Genomic DNA, 17,531 nt, shown 5'->3' on the forward strand with positions numbered 1-17,531 from the left:
TCACCTGGACCATCTCTGATACCTCTCTCTCCTTCCTTCATCTCTCTATTTCCATTTCTGGCAACCAGCTGGAAACTGATATCCATTTCAAGCCCACCGACTCCCACAGCTACAGAGAATACACCTCTTCCCACCCACCTTCCTGCAAAAATGCCATCCCCTATTCCCAAGTCCTTTGCCTTTGCCTCCGCCGCCGCCGCATCTGCTCCCAGGATGAGGCATTCCACTCCTGTACATCTCAGATGTCCTCGTTTTTCAAGGACCGCAACATCCCCCCCCTTAGTGGTCGAGAACGCCCTCGACCGTGTTTCCCGCAACTCATCCCTCACAGCCCCTCCCCGCAATAACAACCAAAACAGAATCCCCCTCATCCTCACGTACCACCCCACCAACCTCCGGATCCAACGCATCATCCTCCGACACTTCCGCCATCTGCAATCCGACCCCACCACCAAAGACATTTTTCCCTCCCCACCCTTATCTGCTTTCCGGAGGGACCATTCTCTCCGGGACTCCCTTGTCCGCTCCACACTCCCCTCCAGCCCCACCACACCCGGCACTTTTCCCTGCAACCGCAGGAAGTGCTACGCCTGCCCCTACACCTCCCCCCTCACCCCCATCCCAGGCCCCAAGAAGACTTTCCACATCAAGCAGATGTTCACTTGCACATCTGCTACTGTGATATACTGTATCCGCTGTTGCTGTTGTGGCCTCCTCTACATCGGGGAAACCAAGCGGAGGCTTGGGGACCGCTTTGCAGAACACCTACGCTCGGTTCGCACTGAACAACTGCACCTCCCAGTCGCGAACCATTTCAACTCCCCCTCCCATTCCTCAGATGACATGTCCATCCTGGGCCTCCTGCAGTGCCACAACGATGCCACCCGAAGGTTGCAGGAACAGCACCTCATATTCCGCTTGGGAACCCTGCAGCCCAATGGTATCAATGTGGACTTCACAAGCTTCAAAATCTCCCCTCCCCCTACCGCATCCCAAAACCAGCCCAGCTTGTCCCCACCTCCCTAACCTGTCCTTCCTCCCACCTATCCCCTCCTCCCACCTCAAGCCCCACCCCCATCTCCTACCTACTAACCTCATCCCGCTCCGCGCCCCCCCCACCTTGACCTGTCCGTCCTCCCTGGACTGACCTATCTCCTCCCTAACTTCCCACCTACACTCACCTTTACTGGCTCCATCCCTGCCTCTTTGACCTGTCTGTCTCCTCTCTACCTATCTTCTCCTCTATCCATCTTCTATCCGCCTCCCCCTCTCTCCCTATTTATTTCAGAATCCTCTTCCCCTCCCCCATTTCTGAAGAAGGGTCTAGGCCCGAAACGTCAGCCTTTCTACTCCTCTAATGCTGCTTGGCCGGCTGTGTTCATCCAGCTCTACACCTTGTTATTTAAGACACCAGCTGTTGGGCTAAGGTAACAGGAAATGAATAAAATGCTAAAGATGGCAGAAAGCAGAGTTCTCAAATGATCTGTGAGATTGAAAAATGTTACAAAGAAGCCATTGAAATATTTGCTATCAGTTACGTCATCAGTAATCCAAATTGCCTCCATATACCCCAAAGTCTAAAATTTAACATTATTATCTCTGCATAAAATTTACGATCTCATTCCTTTTACTACTTAGCTTCCCCAGTGCTACTAACATTAAAGAATGTGCATAGCTAAGACAATGAGATGGGAGAGATCAACATTTTTTGATGACAGAGCAGAAAGAGGCCATTTAGCCCATTGAGTCCAGACCAACCTTCCAAAGGCCATTCTAACCATGCCCACCCCATCCCTGTAATCTTGCATTTACCATGGCTAGTCTGCACATCCCTGGATTTTATGGGGCAATTTAGCATGGCCAATCCACCTAATCTGCACATCTTTGGACTGTGGGAAAAGACCAGAGCACCTAGCAGAAACCTATGCAGACTCAGGGAGAATGAGCAAACCAAGGCTGGATTCCACCCAAGGCTGGAATCAAACCTGGATCCCTGGCGCTGTGAAGCAGTGTGATAACCACTGTGCCACCCTAAATCTCAGACTCAATGCTGACACTATTGTTTAAATGTTACATCATTGTTACCTCATCTTCCATTACTTTTGTTACAGAATTTGTTCCCCAATGTGTTTAATGCTTCTTTCCACTAATGTGAAATTAATCTCCACAGATCATCCTGTCCCTTTGAACTGATTTTTAAATTAAAATTAATGTTCTTTGTTTTTCCTGGTTCCATCAAAGATGGTAGCCCAAAACTATGTTTCTCAGCGCCATCTCTTGTGGCATTGCAGAAATGCAAGCACTGCCTTTCTCTGTTTCTTGGATTTTCTAACGTCTGCTTTGTAATATGTATTATATTGATAAGATGAAGTGTCAGAATATGTGAAAGCACATTAGCACATTAAACACATACATGAACTGACTAGTCTTACGTCTGGTCTTATTTGCACAATTTTTTATTTTTTATGTAACAAAAGTGGCAGTGAAGGTGACGTCTGTCATTCTTTGGCTTGCTTAAATGCGTTTTAGGTGAATTTGTTCTTCTTAAATTTACTGATGTATTTTAATGCAAGTACTCATGTTGAATCTTGTCTGCCTCTCATTTATAGTATGTTTGCAAGGGACTGCATCACTATGATGGACAGCAGTGGTGAGGTGCTTATTGTGTCACTCTTTTATTTGGGAATGGGACAATACGATTGGATCCATGAGATACATCAAAAGGCTTGGAATATTATTAGGCTCAAGAACCATCAGTTTGTAGATTGAAAGGATGTGCATGATTCACAGAAATAATTTTTTGGAACTTGAAGTTGAAAGTGAAGAGATCAAGACTCAGAAAAATGCAATTCTCAAATATAAAAAAAGCAGATTTAGCGAGGTAGATTAGCCATGGGAAATGCAGGATTACATGGATAGGTAGGGGGGCTGAGTCTGGGTGGGATACTCTTTGGAGGGTCACTTTGGACTAGATGGGCTGAATGGCCTGCTTGCACACTGGAGGCATTCCATGATTCTATGACAGATTTGCTAACATACATTGGCCTGAAAATATAGGATATTCTAACAAGCCTTTTGCTTCCAAACAAAGTGAAAAATGGAAACATTTTAAATAATCTTCACCAAGTTGGGGAACATTCCAATTCAAAGTGTTGGCAAAGATCTGTAGCTCGGGTTGTGGGTGAGGTTGTTGACTTCCTTGCTGAGCTGGCTTGTTCTCGTTCACACATTTTGACACCATGCTAGGTGACATCATCAAGGGAGCCTCCAATGGAGCGGTGTTATTCTACTCCACTTGGACTTTATACTGTTTGATCTGTTATAGTGAGTAGTGTCATTTCCGGTTTTGAGGAAGTTCTGAGGAAGGGTCACTGGACCTGAAACGTTAACTCTGCTTTTTTCTTCACAGATGCTGCTCGACCTGCTGAGCTTTACCAGCAACTTCTGTTTTTGTTCCTGATTTACAGCATCTGCAGTTCTTTTGGTTTCTATATAGTGAGGAAGGCATTTGGTACACTTGCCTTTATTGGTCAGTGCATTCCGTATAGGAGTTGGGAGGTTATATAGCAGCTGTACAGGACATTTAAGCCACTTTTGAAATATTGCATGCAATCTGGTCTTCCTGCTTTAGGAAGGTTCAGAAAAGATTTACAAGGATGTTGCCAGTGTGGGAGGGTTTAAGCTATAGGGAGAGACTGAATAGGCTGGTGCTATCTTCCCTGGTTCGTTGAAGGCTGAGGGGTGACCTGATAGAGGTTTATAAAATCATGAGGGGCATGGATAGGGTAAATAGTCAAGGTCTTTTCCCTGGAGTCAGGGAGTCAAAAACTAGAGAACATAGGTTTAAGGTGAGAGGGGAAAGATTTAAAAGGGACCTAAGGGGCAACCTTTTCACGCAGAGGGTGTTGTGTATGTACAATGAGCTAAGGTCCTGCTGTTCATTATATATTCCTTTGCTTTGTTGGTCCTGCCTAAGTGCATCTGGTCACATTTGTCTGGTTTAAATTCCATTTGCCACTGATCAGCCCATGAGACCAGCCATCTATATCCTCATATAATCTAAGGCTATCCTCTTCACTATTTACCAACCCACCAATGTTTGTGTATTCTGTGAAATCACTATCAACCATCCTACATTCAAGTCTAATTCATTTATATATATCATAAACACCAACGGCTCCAAAATGGATCCCTTTGAAACCCCGCCCCCCCTTGACCATCATCCTCTGCTTCCTGTCACTCAGCTAATTGTGGATCCAATTATCCAAATTTCATTGGATTCCCATGAGTTCTTACCTTCTCTATCAGTCTCCCATATGGGACTTTATCAGGAGGTTACGTTGAATGTATTACCCACAACTACACACCTGGTTTCCTCTATGAAAAATTCAATCAAGTTAGTCAGACATGACCATCCCTTAACAAAACCATGCTGACTGTTCTTGATTAATCATTGCCTGTCAAGTGCAGATTAATTCTGTCCCATAGAATTGCTTCCCATGGTTTCCCCACTATTAAGATTAGACTGACTGGCCTGTAATTTCCCAGTTTATCACTTGTTCTCTTCTGGAATAGCGATACCACATTGGCTGTCATCCACTCCTGTGGCCAGAAAGGAACTGAAAACTATTGCCAATGCCCTGTTATTTCCTCTCTCGCCTCACTGGACAATCTGGGATGCATTTCATTGGCCCTGGATATTTACAGGTAGTTCTGCTATAACACGTGTTTTGTTATTGCAAATTGGCTGTAATGCAATTGATGAATAGTGGATGCTGTTTAGATAATGCGAACTTTCTGCTGTACAGGTATAGCAATTGTCTATAGCAATTTCCCTATAGCGCGATTTTCTATGGTGATTTTTTATAGCGCGAGGTCACACAAAAATGCAACTATCACATTGTAGGACAACTACCTGTATCTACTTTTAAACCTGCCAAACCACTCAGAACCTCCTCTCCGTCTCTGTTCATTTCTTTAAGTATGTCCCACAGTCCTACTCCCTAATTTCTATGCCAACATCATCCCACTTAATAATAAACACCAACACGAAGTATGCATTTAGAATCCGACCTACGTCTTCTGGCTCCATGTACAAACTACCACTGTGGTTCTTAATGAGTCCTACTCTTTCCTAGCTGTCCGTTTAACGTATTTGTAAAATAACTTGGGATTTTATTCCTGCCATTATTCTTTCATGCCTATTTTTACTCTCTTAATTTTCTTTTTATGTTTCCCCTGGATACTTTATGTTCCTCTAGGGCTTCTGCTGTTTTGATCCTTCGGTGTCTGCCATAAGCCTCCCTCTTTCTCTTTATCCAATCCTGTGGATACCTTGATATCCAGAGTCCACAGGATTTGACAATCCCACCTTTTGTCTTTATTGGAACTTAAAAGTGATAATAGACTCTCCCTATTTCCTTCTTGAATGTGTCCCACCGGTCTAACAAAGATTTACCAGAAAGTATTTGCTCCCAGTTCATTCTGGCCAGATCATATCCGATCCTAGTAAAATTGGCCTTCCCCTATTTAGAACTTTAGTTTTAGGCTTATCCTTGTTCTTTTCCATAACAGTCTTGAAACCACCAGAGTTATAATCATTGTCTGCAAATTGTTTCCCACTGATACTTCAACCACATCCAGTTTCATTTCCTAAAACTAAGTCCAGGCCTTTTCTTGTAGGGCCTTCCACATACTGGTTTAAAAGCTCCCTTGGATACCTTATAAGAACTCCACTCCCTCTAAACCTTTCATACTACTTAATGTTGGGGAAGTTGAAATCCTCTAATGTCCCTATTTTACATTTTACATTTCTCTGAAATTTGCATACATATCTTCTTCTCCAGTTTTCTTGCACTGTTAGGGGACTTGTACTATGCACCCAGCAATGTGATTGCTCTTTTTTGATGTTTCAGTTCTGCCCATATGGTTTTATTTGAGAATCCTTGAAAATGTCACCCTCCTTTAATGGCGTAATAGATTCCCTGATCAATACTGCAGCACCTATTCCTCTTTTACCTCCTTTCCTATCTCACTTGAAGACCCTGTATCCTGGAATCTTGAGCTGCCAATCCTATCCCTCTCTCAGCTATGTCTCAGTGCTAGCAATTATGTCATACCTCCATGTGTTATATATGATCTCAACTCGCGTGCCTTGTTTGTCAGACTCCTGGCATTAAAATAAATACCATCCAAACTTGCCAAACTCTCTTGTGGCTTAACTGGCCTATAATTTCTATGCATTATTGACTCCCTTGATATCTCTTCTAATTTTGGCTGCTCATCTCCCCTGCTGAACCTTCTCTCTGGAACCCAACCCACTGTCAAGTTTGTCATTTGGCATTTTCTTAGATTGTGTGCTATGAGACAGATGTGTGAGAGAGATGGTTAGCAAAAGAAGCAACTGAAGTTACTGAACACATTCTGTGACATAATTACGACAGTTTGATGGCTAATTGGAGTTTCCAAATCTGCAGAGATAGCAAGATCTGCAGATGCTTGAGTCAGAGACAACACAGTATGGAACTGGAGGAACGCAGCAACGCAGGCAGCATTAGAGGAGCAGGAAAATTGACATTTCGGGTCGGGACCTTTTTTTTATGGATCCATCTGCATCTGAAACTTTCCTTGAGATTAGGAATCAGATGACTTTGTCAACCTCTCTAACAGAGCTTTTTAAAGCTTTCATATCTGGGCTACTCTGGAAGCTTTTCTGCAGCTACAATATATATGATGGATGGATAGTTTAATGCATTTCTAAAGTGCTCAGCCCTTTGATAGCTGACTTACTGTTCAGAGAGATTTGCCATCTGCACTGAGTACAGTTGAGTTGCCATGTGGGGTTGTGCAATAGTTCTGTCTAGCTCATTGGATTTGTACTTGATATTGCCAGGACTAGTCACGGATGGAGTATATGTACTGATTATTATTCGTTATTTAGAATCAGCAAAGTACTATGAGTCAATTGTTTATGACCTTAAGAAGATTATTCAAATATTTGGCAATATCAGAGCATATAGAAACTGGGCTAATGATGCACCACTGAATGCACTCTTGCAAAGGTGGACATTGAATTTTGGTCTAAAATAATCTTTCTTCAAATTGACCTCGACAAATTGACCCTACTTTTTGTCAGGGATCAAAGTCCAAAGTAATTCAGAAACCATGTATATTTCTGGAGATATTAATGATTCTATATAATTGAGTGTAGAAATACTAATAAAATGGGTACTAATAAGTAAATACTTAAAACAAAATTTTCAAGTTATCAAACTATGAATGTTAAATTTGAAAATGCATTCATTGATGCAGCAGTTTATTGAACATCTTCTACGGTGTGAGTACAAAGTTGAACATCACTGTTTGAAAAACAATGCTATTACGATGCACAGTCACATTTACCACACGAGGACTTAGTAGAAAGCTTTTAAAGTGCAATTATCACAATAGGAGTTTTAGATAATGACCTAGATAATCATTGCAACTGCAATTCAGCAAGACTCAAATGTTGAAAATAAGCCTCTGAATTGATATTAATAGTAGTAATCGTAACTTATTGCTACATGTATATATGCAATTACAGTCAAATGTGTGTAAGTCGCCATAAGCAAGCACCACCTTAATTAGATAAATTATAAAAAGAAATAAATCATACAAAGTTAGGACAAATTTCATTTTTGTGCCACACTCCACAGCCGCTAAACCATTCCCTCTGGACTCAACAACAAGGAGGAAGCAGCCCCTGCCACCTCTGACCAGACCCACAATATCATTTCTACTGATACTACAGTTGCCACCATAGCCAGGAGACTGTCCTACCTCTTGAGGACTGGGGCCCACCTCCAGTTCCGAGAACCGATTGACCGTCCAAATTAACTCTCAAGATCATTCACTCTGCCCCTGTTGTAGATGCCTCCAAAACATCAGATGAAAAGAACGGACCTCAATTCATCAACATTGGAACAGTTGCTCAAGCGCAATCGCCATGGCCATCAGGAATGGATCAGATCCGTCACTCGATAACTCCCCGCAACCTCTCTCCATCACCACAGCCACAGAAAGAAGAAAAAATGAATTTGATTAAAAAGTGAGATGAAGGAAAATAAGATAAAATAATAAAAAGAAAGAGGGATGCGGTCAGTCATGCAAGAGGGAGTGGATGGGCTGTGACCCCAAAAACCACCTACCCTGCTGCCTCCACCATCTTGAATAGATTTTGAAAGGATGGACAGAATTCAGTGAAAGTACACATGAAGAACAGAAACCATTCTATAATCCTTACAAAGAGGAGTATTATACAAGTTGGTATCACTTGAGGTCACTTTACCTGGTGAAGGAGCAGCTGTCCGAAAACTTGTGATTTCAAATAAATCTTTTGGACTATAACCCGGTGTCGTGTGACTTCTGACTTCCAGTCCAACACTGGAACCTCCACATCAAGGTCACAAAGTGGCAGTAGCCAGTTCTTCAAAAGATAAGATTTTTGTAGAACTCACTAAACACACAGGTGTAGACAGTATGAAATCCATAACAACAGAACTTGTTCATTGCCTAGTTTAGACAGTGATCTAGAATTATTAGTAAGCAAATGTATTATCTGCCATATCTAGTGTCCTTCTGCAGTTGTGGTCATTTGAAAATAATTCATTCAGACTTGTGTGAAAAGGAAAACAAAAATACTTATTGATAGCTTCTCTAAGTGGATTAATAAAGCACTTGGGTCGAAAAACCAACACTAACTGAACCAAGTAACCATCTACTTTTGCTTGTTCTAAGGGGATTTTGCTGTAACGTGATAGTTGCATTCCTGCGCAACATCTCGTTATAGAAAATCACGCTGTACAAATAACAGGGCCTATGGGAAAAGTCGGGTTCGGGGCAGCCCACCAAAAAATCACTCAAAATCTGTCAAAAATCACTCAAAAGCCTAACACAAAGGATGGTTTGAATAAATGTTCAATTCATATCTAATAATGAAATAAAAGTAAATTTGACATCTTATTTTGAAAAAATGTCAAGATGACTTGATGGGGGAGGAGGTTTTGAGTTGCTCTGTTGTTAATGCAGGGACTGAGGGTCATCATCATCATCATCATCACCTTCAGGTGCAGTTATGGTTGCAGGGTTAGGGCAAAAAATTGTTAATTCAGAGGTGGATGGCTGTGGTTCATAGTCTTATGAATAAAAAATGAAAGAACTGCAGATGCTATAAATCAGGAACAAAAACAGAAGTTGCTGGAAAAGCTTAGCATGTCTGGCAGCATCTATGAAGAAAAAATCAGAGTTAACGTTTCGGGTCAGTTCTGAGGAAGGGTCACTGAACCCGAAATGTTAACTCTGATTTTTTCTTCACAGATGCTGTCAGACCTGCTGAGCTTTTCCAGCAACTTCTGTTTACATTCATTGTCTTCTGTTTCTTGTGTGTTGGCTTGAAAAAGACATCCAGTTTTTGCTGCTTAGCCCTTTTTCTTCTTTCTTGAAGAAGCTGTTCATAGGGTGTCAAATAAGATCTTATTCCACAAACTGCTACCCTGCTGCATTCTACATTGTAATTGTTGTCCTCTTAGATCTAAAACTGCTTCTCAATTTCCCTCAGGATAGAAGACAAAACAGAAGTGGAAAGCTCTCGTGGTGCTGCATCCTGGACTACTTCTTCTTCATTTCCGGCTTCCAAATCCCCCTCAGTGACAAGTTGTTGTAGATCTGCTACACAGAGGTCTTCACAGTGGGACTCAAGTAGCTCTTCAACATCCTCACTCTTCACTTCTTCAAATCCAACTTGCTTTGCAAGATCAACACAATGTTCTTTGATTCTTGGGAGCTCCTCTGATGGATCAAAGGTTTTAAATCTTGAAAAAAATCTGGAAGAAGCTTCCACCAAACTGCATGCAAGCACTCCTTACTAACACCACCCAGGCCTCTACGATAATGTCAATTGCATTTTTTATGTTAAAGCTCTTTCAAAATTGAAGAATACTGTCCTTATCACTCTTAGTGGCTGCAATCAGCCTCTTAAATGTGTGCCTTAAATAATAAGCTTTAAAAACTGCTGTTGCACCCTGGTCCATGGGTTGAAGGAGAGAGGTTGGAATTGATGGAATTGTGTTATAGTCAACGCAAGTTGGCATTTTAGAAATAGCTCTCCCATATTCGTCAATTGCATTTTGGCAGTTCGTATTACTGGAACGTGCATTATAGCAGAACACTCTGTACCTGAAGGTTTTGTCTCAGTGTTTGGTCCTCAATTTGTTCTGTCTCAGCCAAATATTCCATAAAGCAAAATTGCATCAAACACAGCTCGTTCCTGTTTCTCATTCAAGAAAATAGCTGAAAGATTTGTCAGGATAGTAAAAGGTACACATAACTAAGAAGCAAGTGCTGCATGCATGGGTGTCCAAGATTTAGTATGAAACAATGGCTTGATAATTTTCTGATAAAATATAGAACAATTGTGTACAATAGACCAGCTGAGATTTTTAAGAGACGTTTAAGGATACATTTGAGTCTGTCCAACCAGCCTCAGCTGTTATAGACGAACACAAAAGTTCAGTCAAAGTTGTCAATATGACAGTTTCAAGCAAAATGGACATAATTGAGGTTTGACTCCACATTTAAGTCACGTAAGTGGGATGTGGGAACTGCAGCATTTGTGTATACAATGAAAAGGCATTTGGATAAAATTAATGGAAAGATGCGAAAAATTCATATAGATCACATGATCCGGGCAAGGGATGAACCAAAAGATAAGCATAATTTCAAACTCATGCCAGAACTTGAACCTTCACTGCTGAAGTACCACTTTCCAAGAAATAGGATTTTCTGAGTACTGAACCAAAAGCAAATAGTTCAAAGCTTGACTTCACACCAAAAGATCAGAAAACTAAACTTAACTTGTAGATGTAGTGAGCCTGTAGTAATAATGCCAAATGTGAACATTCATAAAGATGAGCTTATTTGTATGTGACTACTATGGTCACACAATTAGTGAAACAGGAAATAGTTGAAGGAAATATATTGTTATTGAGACATGTCTTCTTTATGATAACACATCTACCAGTCATTCCACTTGCCAACAACTCAGCACTCTCCTGTCATGCAGTATTAATATCAGTTTTCCTCTTGAATTGGTACCCTTGAGAATTGTCCTGATGAGTGGGCAAGACGAAAAGCACCAACAGCATATATTTTTTTGGTAATATTCAACGCAATAGATAAATCCCACAACTGATCATCTTACTTTTTGGCCAAATTACTGGCTAGGTAAAGCATCTAAATTTATATCGTGACGGGTGCGTATGGTAGGACCAGAAAGCAAGTGCACATTCCAACCGTGGTCATTACAAGACATAGACATTTACTTGGAAACATGCTAGTGAGTTGCTATTAATTTTAAGTGCAGATCTAAGCAGTTGAAATAGCAACTAGAAACACATTAATTAATGTTTTTAAATATATAGGGGTAAAACTTGCAATACTTCACATGTCTAGGATGACATGTTTTCAAAAATCCATTGTTCTTTACAGAACCTACTGTCTTCTGAACATGTAAAATGATGGAAAGGTTTGTTATACTGAATTTTTTTAAAAAATTACTCAGAAAAGGAAACAGGTTAACGTACGACTTTAATCCTACACCAAAATACTACTACGTGCACTATACAATGACTCAATAATATCACACTTGACTGTCTATTCATCACAATCTCTACAAGAGCCACACTCCATCTATTTCCGTTTCCGGTTCTAGTAAGTTCCTTTTGCAACGTCATCCCTTAATAGAGAGAAGAGTGTGAAACGCCACAAGTCAGCTGGATAAGTTTTTGAGAAACAAATATTATTTTTAAAATGATACGGCGACTGTCCGGCTCTGAGAGGTATTGTTTCAATATTTGACGGCCTTCCTGTTTTTTTGTGTGTGTGTGAGCAGATTACCCATGGTGCCGTGGTGCAATGAGGAAGCGGCCGTTGGCTGACAGACAGCTCGAGGATGGCGGAGAACGCGGAGCTGTGTTCTAGAACTGGAACCAGAATCATCCGGGTTACTGTCAAGACTCCTAAAGACAAAGAGGAATTCGAGCTGGCGCAGGACTGCACCGTTAAAGAGGTGAGTGCGTTAGGGACCCGCACCGGCTAACACTTTCCCTCATCGCACTGTGTCATCGCTAGTAGGAGCCGGGGATAAAGCATCTCATGCGGCCCGGTGGCCACCCTTAGTCGTGTCCCGAGCTTTTCTGGCTGAGCTCAGATAAGACTGGAACGATTCCTCTAAATGTTCGGGCACTGCTGTGTCACCCCAGGCTTTTAGACATCGCCACATCATCAGCCTGAGCAGTTTAACGTTTAGCAGTCGAGGTGGTTTCTGGAGTACTCAGCAAGTTAATGTTGAGCGTTAGTTGTAATTTTTGACGTACGCAGCATTGTGAGCAGGAATTTGCGAAGATTCCCAGGTGTGATGTTGGGCTGGGTGCTAGTCATTGTAGTTCTAACCTGTTTCAGATTTCAAATCCAAGTGAGTGTGTACCGTCGTCACCCACACGTTTTATTCATACGTTGTGGTTAGTCTTCGCACAAGCTACTCGCGTAAATCATTTTTGCTGAGCCATATTATTGCTTTAGAGTTTGCCCTCAGGTATTGCGATTGATTTTTTTTTTATTTCCAAAGTGTTTCTTATTACTTTGGCTTTGAGATGTCTTTAATGCAACTGTGCAATTCAGTGTTGAGGGTATGAAGGCAATTGAAAAGAATTGAGATTTTATAAAATAAATTTTGTGGATTTATGTGGACCAGGTTACAGAGGGCACGGATGTGGTGGCTAAAAGGATAGTCATCTAAGGCATAGCAATAGGAGTGCAGAATGTACTCTTCAGGATGCACACGGTCTTTCATTGTGACAGTAGTGATTAGGTGTTGTGAAACTGGAAAAAATTGGAAGCGATTATCTTAACTCGATCCGCTCGGGTAGAGCAGCTGCTTGGTGTGGATTGAAAATATTTAGAGTATTTTGTTTTAGAAGCTATTTGTTCCTCCAGTATTGAACATTGTAAACAAGCATGACTTGATTTGTTTGTGTTTTGCTAATTTGTATTGGTTATTATTGGAATGATTTCTCTTTCTCTTTGCTTGTATAGATGATTCATTCTTTGAAATGATCGTCTGGTACCCAAAAGCAGTGATAATATTATCACTGGTTTAAATAGAATTTGCTTCAGCTTTGTTTTCAGTTTGTAATTTGGGCTTTGCTTCCTTTGATAATGGAATATAGATGGGACATGTCCAATACCTGTAAGATAAACAGTTACTTTTTAATTAGCCACTGGTTTGAACTGTTTGCCATCATTTGAGAATTTTCTTCAGATTTTAAGGTGTGTTTTCCAGCTGGGGTCGCAGGACATTAGAGATCATAACAGTATCTCAGGAGCTCCTCCAAGATGACCAAAGTACTCAGTTTTGTTGTAACCAATAAATCATGTATAAAACAGCTATGACATTGAGCCACATAGGATGATATGTCAGATAGCTAAAGATAAATCAGAGATGGGTTTTAAGAAGTGTCTTGGGGCAGGAAAGTGAAATGGAGAAGTGTGATTCAGAATTCTAGAGCTTGAGGCTAAGGCAGCAGAAGACGCAGCCACCAATGGTAGCAGCATTGTAACTGTGAATACAAAAAACCCAGCAAGTATGTGAAGGACAAATGACTATGAAGGGATTTGAAAACAAGGTTGTGAATTACGTAGTCACGATGTTGTTTCTCTGGGAGCCACTTTAGGTTGGCAAATAGAGGGTCAAAGGGGTTTGCTGCAAGTTAAGACACAATCCAGCAGAGATTTGGATGGCCTCGGGCTTACGGAGAATGGAATGTGGGAGATTAGTTAGCAGTCCTTTGGAAAGATGGTGTGAAACCTGAAAGGGTTCAGAAAAGATCTACAAAGATGTTGCCACGGTTGGAGGGTTTGAACTAAAGAGAGAAGTTGGATAAGCTGGGGCTATTTTCCCTGGAGCATCGGAGGCTGAGGGGTGACCTTAAAGAGGTTGAAAAAAATCATGAGGGGAATGAATAGTGTAAATAGGCAAGGTCTTTTCCCAGGGGTGGGGGAAGTTTAAGGTGAGAGGAGAAGGATATAAGAGAAACCTAAGGGGCAACTTTTTTCACGCAGAGGGTAGTGTGTGTATGGAATGAGCTGCCAGAGGAAGTGGTGGAGGCAGGTACAATTACAACATTTAAAAGGCATTTGGATGGGTACATGAATAGGAAGGGGTTAGAGGGATATAGGCCAAATGCTGGCAAATGGCACTAGATTTAGATAAGATATTTTGTTGGCATAGACGAGTTGGACCGAAGGGTCTATTTCTATGCTGTCTATCTCTATGACTTTAATGTGTTAAGGTAGTTGATTCTACAGGTAAAATGACATGGAAGAGAATTTCAATAGCAGATGAACTGAGAAAGGGCCAAAAGCAGACCGGTTACAAGCACTGTTTCTATTTCCTTGTATTGCTGGAATAGTCTTTTTTTTAAAGCTGTAAATAAATCTGGAATGTTAATAAATTTAAAAGGACTAGCAGAATAGATTGCAAAATCACTGCTAGAGGTTCCGAATCAGTGTGTTAAGGTTCTTGAGTAATGCAATGAAATTGCTGTTGGCATTGTTGTACATTTTGCATTTAACCTTGATTGATTGCAAGTAATATTATTCAATTCCCTAGGATGTATTTATATGTTTAATTGGATGTCAGATTTAAATGGCAACCATATGTATTGTTTGGAAGCTGGCTGAATCGGTTTGATGGCTATTCCTTCTAGAGAATGTTTTTATCAGTACAATATATGAAATAATATAAAATATTTTGATACACTAGAATATTTCAAAGAAGGGTAATACCCAAAATGTTGACTGCTACTTGGCCTGCTGTGTTCTTCTAGCCTCCTGTTTGTCCACCAATAGAATTTGTTTGCCGTAGTTACTGTTTCAAAATTTATCTTCAGTTGTAATGGCAACTTGTGTTTTATTGATTCGACAACATTTGATAAATCTTCAACTTTTTATAATAGTTATAAAATACATTTTGAAGTAGTTTTATGATTTGTATTTCTGCGAGCAATACGCATGTCAGCATTCAGAACAGCTTTGAAGAAGGATCACTGGACCCGAAACATTGACTCTGCTTTCTCTCCACAGATGCTGCCGTATCTGCTGAGTTTCTCCAGCAATTTGTTTTTGTTTCAGATTTTGAGTATTCGCAGATCTTTTGTCGTTTGTTTTATGACACTTTTTAAATAGATGAGCCCAAATGTAAATTAATAGTTTTTGTTATGCAGTTGTGCAGTATTTTTGAGAATATATCTTTCCTGACTGAGATGACAAATGTCTAATGTTGAAGTGCACGTGAAAATTGTTTGGGTTTTAAATTATCTTATGACATGTGCCCAGTGTATTTGCTATTTTGGGGAACATTTAGATTGCTCAGTTTAAGAATAATATGGATTGTACTTGTATTCGGGCAGAATCTGAATTTAGTTCATTAATGAATCATGTCATCTTTGAATATTGTCTTAGTCCTGTATGTTGGGTGCTTTTAAAATACATTTTAATGTGTGACCAATGTCACATTTACATTTAATTGTAGATCCATAAATTTATGGTTTGGAACATCTGCATAATTTACTTCTCAGAAATAAAAAACTACATGTGGTAAGTAGGTGCACATCATCAGTGCTTCAGCAATTGAACAATTAGGCAGAAACATTGGGAGGTTGTTTTGCTCAGTTGGCCAGATGGTTCATGTGATGTAGAATCATGCCACTGATGAGGGTTCAATCTCCATACCAGCTTTGGTACTTCACGGAGACCTGCTTCCTCACTGTGCTGCAGGATTGATGCTCCTCACTCTCTATGTATAACTATATATATTTCCGTGGGATTGAGTGGGATGTCTGTGGTATTTTGGTACACTGCAGATGATTACCTGATTTCAGATCTCAGTGTAGGGATTGCCATTTAAATGCCCAAGTGCTTACTGTAAAAGCAAATTGTTATGCTATGCAAATTGAATTAGGCCATGCATGCAATTTTGCATTATGCAACATGGGATTATTCTTGGGCCGTTGGTCTGCTGTTGCTGTAACCAGAAGAATGTTTGTTTCTGTTCAAATATAGAAAGTGAAATGACTTACTTAATGTCATTATGAATTATTTTTAAGACTATACACTAAAGATATACTGAATAGCTGAAGATTTAAACCCTAACTGTCCAAGCCTCCTTTTGCTTGCACATTCATTGCTGTGCTGATTATTGTGTCAATAACTGGAATACCAAAAGTAGTTTGTGACTCAGCTGTTGTCTATGTCTAAGAATATGAACAATTACTTGCATGACACCTGTGATCTTAACAATGTGTGCAGAGCTCTGTGCTACAACGAACATTTTAAGTGTGCACTAAATATTGCATGTTGTAACCTAATTCCAGATAAGATAGTACTGTACATGCAGCTACTTTTCAGTTGGTAGTGCATGTTTAGTCAAACTGTACAATTTGTTGATTTGCTTCAGTCTTTCAGTAAACATGGAATCCTGAAAAGTAGAACAATCAAAAGGGAGTTATTGTTAACACGAAGAGCTCGGGAACTTTGTTTTCAAATGAATTTGTTGAAATCTTGTAGACTTTGCAGGAAATAAAGAAAATAATTCACTGTGTTAAGAGAATTTGAGCGTGAAAGGTTATGAAGGAAAGATAAAAAGTAAAATTACCTTACAGACTCTACACAAATGCAATTAAAAATAATTTTGTTTCTCATACAATTATGTACTAACGTTGAAAAACCCATTTGGCAAGTATTCCTAGAATTTGCTTACTGTACATGAGGCTGTGTGTGTCTGTATCAGCCACCCAGCCTAATCCAACATTTCAGCTCTAGATTCACAGCCTTGTAGTATGGCACTTCAACTGCATATCCCCAATCCTTTTTAAATGGCATGAGGGTTTCTTCAGGCACTGAGTTCTGGATCCCTGTCAGCCTCTGGATGAAAATGATTTTTTTCACAAATTTCCTCTAAAACCGCTACCTCTGTCTAAATCTATGCTCCCTTGTCATGAAACTGTCAACCAAAGGATGCATATGTATAAACACATGAATCAGAAACAACAGGTGTAGGGCATTCAGCCCCTTAAACTTGCTCTACTCTTTTTTTAAATAAGGTAATGGCTGATCTGATTTGTAACTTTAAATCTATGTTCCTGTCTATCCAGATAACCTTTCAGTTCCATACTTAAGAACTTATCCACCTTTGCCTTAAAAATAATTAACCACCACCTTTTTAGGAAGAAAGTTCCAAAGGCACTCAACCCTCTTAGAGAAAATATTTTGCCTAATGTTTGTTTGAAATCTGTGATCGAGATTCTTTGAGGAACCATCCTCTTCCTATCTACCTGGCAAGCCCTTTTGAATTTTGTTTCAATCAAGTCTGTCTAGTCAGAAGCGCAGACCCACGTTTCTGCAGCAGGCAATGAGACATCAGAATGGTGTGTTGCTTC

General features: G+C 40.3%; 1 protein-coding gene across 1 annotated transcript in view; it reads left to right on the forward strand.

Moving 5' to 3' along the window:
* The first annotated feature begins 11,739 nt into the window (after positions 1–11,739).
* Positions 11,740–17,531, forward strand: part of LOC109932528 (ubiquilin 4) — a 24,975-nt gene continuing 19,183 nt past the window's right edge. The window contains exons 1-2 of the mRNA XM_048593444.1: positions 11,740–11,802; positions 11,927–12,103. Coding sequence (XP_048449401.1) covers positions 11,987–12,103 — 117 coding nt within the window. The 5' untranslated portion in view covers positions 11,740–11,802; positions 11,927–11,986. The remainder of the gene's footprint in view (positions 11,803–11,926; positions 12,104–17,531) is intronic.

The sequence above is a fragment of the Rhincodon typus genome, chromosome 3 (genome assembly GCF_021869965.1).
Source record: "Rhincodon typus isolate 14 chromosome 3, sRhiTyp1.1, whole genome shotgun sequence".
Classification (NCBI taxonomy): Eukaryota; Metazoa; Chordata; class Chondrichthyes; order Orectolobiformes; family Rhincodontidae; genus Rhincodon; species Rhincodon typus.